The sequence below is a fragment of the Salvelinus namaycush genome, chromosome 4 (genome assembly GCF_016432855.1).
Source record: "Salvelinus namaycush isolate Seneca chromosome 4, SaNama_1.0, whole genome shotgun sequence".
Taxonomy (NCBI): Eukaryota; Metazoa; Chordata; class Actinopteri; order Salmoniformes; family Salmonidae; genus Salvelinus; species Salvelinus namaycush.
The window spans coordinates 4,127,881-4,137,587 of NC_052310.1; the positions used below are offsets into that span (position 1 = coordinate 4,127,881).

The 9,707-nt window shown below is 44.5% G+C and overlaps 1 protein-coding gene across 1 annotated transcript; it reads left to right on the forward strand.

The window, feature by feature from the left end:
• Positions 1-1,134: 1,134 nt before the first annotated feature.
• On the forward strand, positions 1,135-5,466 carry LOC120046081 (protein Tob1-like). Its single transcript, XM_038991017.1, has 2 exons — positions 1,135-1,405; positions 3,113-5,466. The coding sequence occupies exon 2, from the start codon at positions 3,249-3,251 to the stop codon at positions 4,518-4,520; it is 1,272 nt and encodes a 423-aa protein (XP_038846945.1). The 5' UTR covers positions 1,135-1,405; positions 3,113-3,248; the 3' UTR covers positions 4,521-5,466.
• The last annotated feature ends 4,241 nt before the right edge of the window (positions 5,467-9,707 follow it).

The following is a 9,707-nucleotide window of genomic DNA, read 5'->3' on the forward strand; positions in this document are numbered from 1 at the left end:
TGTTCTTCAAGCAAGGGGGAGGCCGATGACATCACAAATCCCCATGAGACCAACTCTTTGAATGCCCTACACCTTGAAGTTTGCAGTTGTGTAAAAAAAAAAAAAAGCCCTATTTTGCTCAAAACTGATTTTGTTTTACCCTATAGTGTATACTTTACTATATTAATTCTGGCTTTCAACAGTAAAAGTAATACAAAAAAAATCCATAGTGGACTTCTTTGAGCTTTACACAGTTGCTGTACTAGGACACAAACAGAAAGAGCTTGACCATTGTGTAACAAAACCAGTCACTCACACGGTCCCACAGACCATGACCTAAAAGTTTCATCATAGGAACCTGTAACCTAGGGAACTTTAGCCTACTATAAAACATAACACTTACACGTAATATCCTATTTTCTAAGTAAGGACCCAATATGCATAACCTTTTTAACTCTAATATCCATTCATTTCAATATATCCATTTCTCTCTTGTATTCCTACTGTTTAGGAGAGCGAGGTCAGAATAACCTTGTAATTTCAAGCTAAAGCATATCAAAATGAAATCGACAAACTGTACAGACTGTACAGCCAATGTCCCAAGTACCTAACGGAACAGAGCACAACCCTACCCGGTGACATTTGTCCTTCCGCCAAACTGCCTGTGCACTACTTCTCCCTCTCCACAACCTTTTTTGCACGTCGTCTCACAATGACCATTGCATTTCCGAAATAATCACATTGGCATAATCTTTGGGCATAATCAGAGCAACTACAACAAATCATTGTCTCATATATTTTGAGACACTATATCGAACTGGTTTTAAGTGTCCGTTTCTTTGCTATGAAATTGAGTGGACTGTATTTACTACTGTCAAAGTACATACATTAATGTTCCGTAGCTATCTCAACAACCTTCAACATTATGATACTTGTGGTCCCAATACACATGAAACGCTAACCACTACCGTAAATAAACCCTTGCTATAGACTGACTTGCTAAACAGCCAATCGGAATGCAAGATGAAGTAGTTCACGAATGACGAAGGCCGAGTTTGGCCAATGGAAAACCGTTATTTAGTGTCGACCTCTGAGCACCTCATCACCGCCTATTTTGTGTCCGTGGCGGAGTACTACCTATATAAACAAGACAATCCGAACTTTAAAGCGCAGTTGAAAAACTTCCAGACAAAACACAAATTGACATCCACATAACATGACTGGGATAATATGTAGTCATACTGCAGCAGAACAATTTGTTCAACAAGGAAGTAGCTAACAGTCTCCATTTAGTTAGCGGAAAAGCTTATTGACAACGTTATTTTGCTACAGTAGCTAACTAACGTTAAGTCATTCGTCATCGAAGCTGTCCAGTGCAACGACCTGCTGTGAATATATATGTAACTGTAACGTTAGTTACCTACATGTAAGTATAATTCTCTTCATTAGCTATTTCAATATAAGTCGTTAGCGAGGTATCTAGTTATTAAGATATATTGCTGTTCAAATCCCTAGAGACAAGCTAACTTGTGATATAACCGCTTTCTCCGTCTTGTTTGGGTTGGGTGTAACGTTAGGTTGGCTAACGTTAGCTAGCTAGCACAGATAATTAGTAGTAATAACGTTAGCTACCTAGTTAATATAGCTGACGATTGGGATATCTAGCCAGCTATCTAGAAAGTTAAATCAAACTATTTTGAGCTAACAACCAGAAACGTATTTTTTGTTAGCTTGGTGGTCATTGAAGAACAGTGAAGGATAGGCGCACATTTGGGGCAAGCCAAGCGTCTAACGTTAAATTCCACGTCCGATGAGCTTTCATTAACAGGTTAAAACTATACCGTGACGTAAGCATAGCTGCTGTTTACAATACTAAATTTCCTTCACATCATGGGTGCGTAGCTAGCTAACGTTAGCTACATTACTGATTGATGGATTCAAACGAAGCGAGGCAAGCTGTAGCATTTGTATTGGACGTTTGATCATCTCATATATAGCTAGCTAATGTTAACCGTCATTTCTAAAAGAGAAAGGCATCTATGACCGTGAATAGAAATTCAATGAGGATTATGTAACAACAAGGCTTCTCTTTGCTAGTTCAGCTCACCAGCTGCTCTCTAACAATACATTATTCTCTAGCCAGTGGTGGTTCACGGACACGGTTTCTTCTGTTACCATCACTAGACAACATGATTCTTTCATCTCATCATATCAAATGAATTATGGACGTGTGTGTTGTGTGTGTTGTGTGTGTTGTGTGTGTTGTGTGTGTGTGTGTGTGTGTGTGTGTGTGTCATCGCGCAAAAATATTCTATCATGTGAGGATACAATGTCTCGGATCATTGGCTAATTACATTGTTACTTTAATTGCGTTAAAAACGCGATGAGCCACCACTGTCCAGAGGTCAACTACGCTTGCTTTTAGCTGTCACAAATACTAGAAGACTGCTAGGGAACCCACAGCGCTGACTCTGTGTCTGTATGTTTAGGCCTTATTTATAGCTAGTGATATTGTACACCCTGCCTGGTGGACACAGCAATGCACTGTACTGGGAAGTGAATGGCAGAGCACATTTAGTATTATACTGTAAATGCAATCAGGCTTATGAAGCAAACATCTTTTACAACGGTGAGCTAAAATGATTATTATCATGATAATATATTCTATTGAGCAGATGCTTTTATCCAAAGCGACTTGGAGTCGTCATGCGTGCATACATTGATCATATTACTTATATGAACGTACAGTTGTTGTACTATGGGATGGTAGGTTTAGCAATAATGCCCAAGGGGGTGTGGTATATTGCCATTTTATACCATGCCTAAGAGCTGTTCTTATGTATGAAGCAGAGAGCCTGTATACAGTCCTTAGCCATGGTATATTGGCCATAAGCCACAAACCCATGAGGTGATTTATTGCTATTATAAACTGGTTACCAACATATATATATATATATATAAACAGTAAACAGGTAGTTTTGCTTCATACCAGTGGTATATTGTCTGATATTTACACGGCTGAAATGCTGTTTCAGCCAGTCAGCATCCAGGACCCAAACTACCCGGTTTATAATTAGCCATATAGCATTGTTATCATGTTTTTGTTAATTTATCTCTCCTCCTCTTCTTCCAGGCTTAGGAACCTTATCCTGTGAACGGAAGGTTATCGTTTCAGCAACTACCACTTACTCTGTCCCTCTGTTTGGCCCAAACGTCTTATCACTGCAACGCTCAGGAATACCCACCCACGTAATAACCGGGAAGCAGCTATGCAGCTTGAAATCCAAGTAGCACTTAACTTTATTATTTCCTATTTGTACAACAAACTCCCCAGACGGCGTGTGAACATCTTCGGGGAGGAGCTCGAGAGGCAGCTGAAGAAGAAGTACGAGGGCCACTGGTACACGGATAAGCCATACAAGGGCTCTGGGTACAGGTGCCTCCACGTAGGGGAGAAGGTGGACCCTGTGGTGGAGCAGGCAGCCAAGGAGAGTGGCCTGGACTTGGACGACGTCCGGGATAATCTCCCTCAGGACCTAAGTGTGTGGATTGACCCCTTCGAGGTGTCCTACCAGCTTGGCGAGAAGGGGCAGGTCAAGGTGCTGTACGTGGATGATGACAATGAGAACAACGGGTCCGAGTTGGACAAGGAGATCAAGAACAGCTTCAACCCAGAGGCCCAGGTCTTCATGCCCATCAGTGACTCTATCGGGACCTCTTCTGAGTCCAGCTCTCCTTCACCCCCCTTCGGGCAATCTGCGGCCATTAGCCCCTCCTTCATGCCGCGCTCCACCTATCCTATAACCTTCACCACCGCCACCTTCGCCGCCACCAAGTTTGGCTCCACCAAGATGAAGGTCTCCGGCCGCAACAACAACAACAACAATGGTAACGGCAACGGCAACAAGGTGGCCTGCACCTCCCCAACCAACGACCTGGGGCTGAATGTGAACACCCTAATGAAGCAGAAAGCCGTTTCCACCTCTATGTACTCTCTGTATAGCCTGGGCCAGCAGCAGAATGCCTCTGCACTCTCTCCTAATGCTAAGGAGTTTGTGTTCCCCAGCCTCCAGGGTCAGGGGAGCTCCGGTGGCGTGTTCCCCAGCCTCCAGGGTCAGGGGAGCTCCGGTGGCGTGTTCCCCGGCCTCCAGGGTCAGGGGAGCTCTGGTGGCGTGTTCCCCAGCCTCCAGGGTCAGAGGAGCTCCGGTGGCGTGTTCCCCAGCCTCCAGGGTCAGGGGAGCTCTGGTGGCGTGTTCCCCAGCCTCCAGGGTCAGGGGAGCTCTGGTGGCGTGTTCCCCAGCCTCCAGGGTCAGGGGAGCTCCGGTGGCGTGTTCCCCAGCCTCCAGGGTCAGAGGAGCTCCGGTGGCGTGTTCCCCAGCGAGGGCTCTCTCAGCCTCAACCCGCTGCAGTACAACAATGCCTTTGACGTGTTTGCGGCCTACGGAGATCTCAACGACAAGTCCCTCAATGATGGGCTGAACTTCAACCTCAGCAACATGCAGTATTCCAAGCAGCAATTCCAGTCGGTCATGGCTAACTAAACCTGACGCTAGGACTTGAAGATGTTATTTCTTAATGACGACGGTTGCTTGAAGGGAAGCATTAAGAACAACTGGACTTTCAAGGAACCTCTTGAGGATCTTTCTATCTAGTTAAGAGAGCAGCATGTGTCTAGGGGTGCTTTTTCTCTGCCCCTATTGAGTTAGTTTTTTTTACAGATAGTTTGTTGTACGAACATGTCCAAGCTTGACTACTTAAATTCAACATGCATATAGTTGTTTATTTTTATTTTTTTTTATTTTTTTTGCCAACCGAGCACAAAATATATTTTTGTACAATGTTCGAAGTACAAAAAAATACTCCATTAACATGGATAAAATAAAAATAAATAAAAATGTTTCTGTCCTCTTACAGTGTATTACATGTGTTAGGACATGGTGGATTTGTATGACTTTGCACTACTAAATGGGGTTACTTGGTCTTTTTCTACTTGTATAATTTAATTTAGTACAGAGTTTAAGATATCAGAGTATATATTGTTTCTATGGCATTTATATCTTTTTACTACTCCAGTGACGGCTGCAGCAGCTCTCGTTGTATTTTTTTTATTAGTATCTTTATTTTATTTTTTTGGGGTAAAGAATTGTCTTTAAAATCCATCACATATTCTAAAGATTACGTACAGAGTATTCCTTCCTGGTGGAATTTCATGTACAACAAGAGTTGTATTTTCTCTTTAAGAGTTAAAAGATTTTGCTATATTATGTACAAAAATGTAAATTGTATACATTTTAATTTTGTACCTACATTGTGTAATACTTGATTAAAAATACGGTATAACAAAGTATTTTGATTCCGTGTCTTAGATGTCAAGAGGGACTGGAATAGTTTATTGTTTTGTATTAATGCTTAAATTATGTTTCTCTTTTTACATTTTATTTTATATTTGCACCATGGTCTTTTTAATAAATTAAACTACAGTCAAAACATTTGTGGACATTGGATTTATTGATAAGGACAGGCATTATGCTTGCATTTGTTAGGCCCAGAATCTGTCATCTTACTAATAACTCATTACTATAACTACATTTGGTATGTGATGCATTGGAAAGTAATGGGGCTTTTATGACAGGAATAGACAATTAAGTTAGGACCAAGGCAAGGCCTGACTCCTCGCTGTTCCGGGGATCGTGTTGATGCGTTTCATTATAATAGGCCATCAGTAAGACTGCTCAATGCACATCCACCTTCTGAATGAACCAACCTTGGCTGTTGGGCAATCCTTGGACCTGGATGGATAAAGAAGCAAGCTGTGAAAGTGTAGCACTATATACATGTCATGTTTATAGTCTTGTGCCCAAAGGGCAGGTTAAGATAATACACCAAGCCAACGGACAGAATGACTTGGCAGTTTATTACTGTGACATCACACACAGATAATCTACAATTCATACGACCCCCCCCCACCACCACTCCTATGTTGTGCATGTGAACTCCCAATGCTATTCATGATTATGACGGAATCCTGTACGCATATGGAATACCAGTTCCTTCAGGGACGATCCAAAGTACATGCCCATCCCCGGGTTACCTTTCATGTGATTGGTGTGGAGGAGCTATTTTTGTCACATGTCAAATTATTGTGACTATCAACCTATTTTCAGGCTGTCGCGTTACTATGCTTTTTATAGTCGAATCAAATTGTATTTCTTACATGTGCCGAATACAACAGTGAAATGCTTACTTACAAGCCCTTAACCAACAATGCAGTTTTAAGAAAATACAAAAAAAAAAGTAACAAATAAAAGTAACAAATAATTAAAGAGCAGCAGTAAAATAACAGTAGCGAGGCTATATACAGGGGGTACCGGTACAGAGTCAATGCGCAGGGGCACTGGTTAGTCGAGATAATTGAGGTAATATGTACATGTAACTAGAGTTATTAAAGTGACTATGCATAGATAACAGAGTAGCAGCAGCATAGAAGGGGGGGGGGGGGGGGGGGGGCAATGCAAATAGTCTGGGTAGCCATTTGATTAGATGTTCAGGAGTCTTATGGCTTGGGGGTAGAAGCTGTTAAGAAGCCTCTTGGACCTAGACTTGGCGCTCCAGTACCGCTTGCCGTGCGGTAGCAAAGAGAACATTCTATGACTAGGGTGGCTGGAGTCTTTGACAATTTCTAGGGCCTTCTTCTGACACCGCCTGGTATAGAGGTCCTGGATGGCAGGAAGCTTGGCCCTGGTGATGTACTGGGCCGTACGCACTACCCTCTGTAGACCCTTGCGGTCGGAGGCCGAGCAGTTGCCATACCAGGCAGTGATGCAACCCGTCAGGATGGTGCAGCTGTAAAACCTTTTGAGGATCTGAGGACCCATGCCAAATCTTTTCAGTCTCCCGAGGGGAAATAGGTTCTGTCGTGCCCTCTTCACGACTGTCTCGGTGTGCTTGGACCATGTTAGTTTGTTGGTGATGCGGACGCCAAGGAATTTGAAGCTCTCAATCTGCTCCACTACAGCCCTGTCGATGAGAATGGGGGCGTGCTCGGTCCTCCTTTTCTTGTAGTCCACATCCTTTGTCTTGATCATGTTGAGGGAGAGGTTGTTGTCCTTGCACCACACGGTCAGGTCTCTGACCTCCTCCCTATAGGCTGTCTCGTCGTTGTCGGTGATCAGGCCTACCACTGTTGTGTCATCGGCAAACTTAATGATGATGTTGGAGTTGTGCCTGGCCGTGCAGTCATAAGTGAACAGGGAGTACAGGGGACTGAGCACGCATCCCTGAGGGGCCCACGTGTTGAGGATCAGCGTGGCGGATGTGTTGTTATCTACCCTTACCACCTGGGGCCGGCCCGTTAGGAAGTCCAGGATCCAGTTGCAGAGGGAAGTGTTTAGTCCAAGGGTCCTTAGCTTAGTGATGAGCTTTGAGCGCACTATGGTGTTGAACGCTGAGCTGTAATGAATGAATAGCATTCTCACATAGGTGTTCCTTTTGTCCAGGTGTGAGGTTGAAAATGTCGGTGAATACACTTGCCAGTTGGTCAGCGCATGCTCGTAGTACACGTCCTGGTAATCCGTCTGGCCCTGCGGCCTTGTGAATGTTGACCTGTTTAAAAGTTTTACTCACATCAGCTATGGAGAGCGTGATCACACAGTCGTCTGGAACAGCTGATGCTCTCATGCGTGTTTCAGTGTTACTTGCCTCGAAGCGAGCATAGAAGTTATATAGCCCATCTGTTAGGCTCGTGCCACTGGGCAGCTCTCGGCTGTGCTTCCCTTTGTAGTCTGTAATAGTTTGCAAGCCCTGCCACATCCGACCAGCATCGGAGCCGGTGTTGTATGATTCGATCTCAGTCCTGTGTTGACGCTTTGCCTGTTTGATGGTTCGTCGGCGGCATAAGCTTCCGGGTTAGAGTCCCGCTCCTTGAAAGTGGCAGCTCTACCCTTTAGCTCAGTTGTCTGTAATCGGATGTTGCCGGATGTTGCCTGTAATCCATGGCTTCTGGTTGGGGTATGTACTGTGGCGTACAGCAGGTCAGCCACCAGGGGGAGACTCGTCGAGGCCTGGTGACAGACAGTATACATCACGAGGCGATCGCTCCATCTGCTGGACGTGCCAGGTCTCGACGGGCTCTCCACCCAGGACTTATTGGGGCTGATTGGAGAGTTGGTGAGTAATCAAGGGCTGATTGCTCACCAGCTGTACAAGCCCCATAAAGCTGCCAGAAGGGCAGCACACAGGAGAGGACTGGGGGAAGTAAGGTGACTTCCGTGTAGTGGGAGACGGTGCCCGAGCTAAGACGAGGGAGTTTGTGTTCCTGACAGGATACAGCAAGACCCAGAAGACGGTATCCCGGAGAGGGTCTCATGGAGGAGACCGATCCTTTTGATTTATTATTTAATAAACACCCTTGAAACCGAGCTAATCATACTCTGTCCGTGTCTGATCTGTGTAAACGTCTTGACCCAATCCCCTGGTCTGCCACAGTACATATAGTCACTGTGGGGACGTCGTCGTCAATGCACTTATTGATGGAACCAGTGACTGATGTGGTGTACTCCTCAATGCCATCGTAAGAATCCCAGAACATATTCCAGTCTGTGCTAGCAAAACAGTCCTGTAGTTTAACATCTGCTTTATCTAACCACTTTTTTATTGACTGAGTCACTGGTGCTTCCTGCTTTAATTTTTGCTTGTAAACAGGAATCAGGAGGATAGAATTATGGTCAGATTTGCCAAATGGAGAGCGAGAGGGAGCTTTGTACGCATCTCTGTATGTGGAGTAAATGTGGTCTAGAGTTTTTTCCCCCCTCTGGTTGCACATTTAACATGCTGATAGAAATGAGGTAAAACGGATTTAAGTTTCCCTGAATTAAAGTCCCCGGCCACTAGGAGCACCACCTCTGGATGAGCGTTTTCCTGTTTGCTCATGGCGGTATACAGCTCATTGTGTGCGGTCTTAATGCCAGCATCGGTTTGTGGTGGTTTGTAGACAGCTACGAAAAATACAGATGAAAACTCTCTAGGTAGATAGTGTGGTCTCCAGCTTATCATGAGATACTCAACCTCAGGCGAGCAAAACCTCAAGACTTCCTTAGATTTTGTGCACCAGCTGTTGTTTACAAATATACAAGACCTAAACCCCTTGTCTTACAAGAGGCTACTGTTCTATCCTGCCATTAGAGTGTATAACCCACCAGCTGTATGTTATTAATGTCGTTGTTCAGCCACGACTCGGTGAAACATAAGATATTACAGTTTTTAATGTCCCGTTGGTAGGATATACGTAGTTCCTTCCCATTTATATTCCAGCGATTGTACAATGGCTAACAGTACGGATGGTAAAGGCAGACACACATTTATGGAATACCAGCTCCTTCAGAGACGATCCAAAGTCCATGCCCCCCCCACACATGCGGAGACCACACCTGGCTTAATTGGCGCCTCCAGAGATGCAACCTCTCTCATCGTCACTCAATGCCTAGGTTTACCCCCACTGTACTCGCATCCTACCATACCCTTATCTGTACGCTATGCACTGAATCTATCCTACTACGCCCAGAAATCTGCTCCTTTTATTTTCTGTTCCCAAAGCACTAGACGACCAGTTCTTATAGCCTTTAGCCGTACCCTCATCCTACTCCTCCTCTGTTCCTCTGATGATGTAGAGGTAAACCCAGGCCCTGTGTGTCCCCAGGCGCTCTCATTTGTTGACTTCTGCAACCGTAAAA

What these genes read in the sequence shown, in the direction of transcription:
- LOC120046081 (XM_038991017.1), top strand. Translation starts at nt 3,249, where the DNA reads ATGCAGCTTGAAATCCAAGTAGCACTTAACTTTATTATTTCCTATTTG.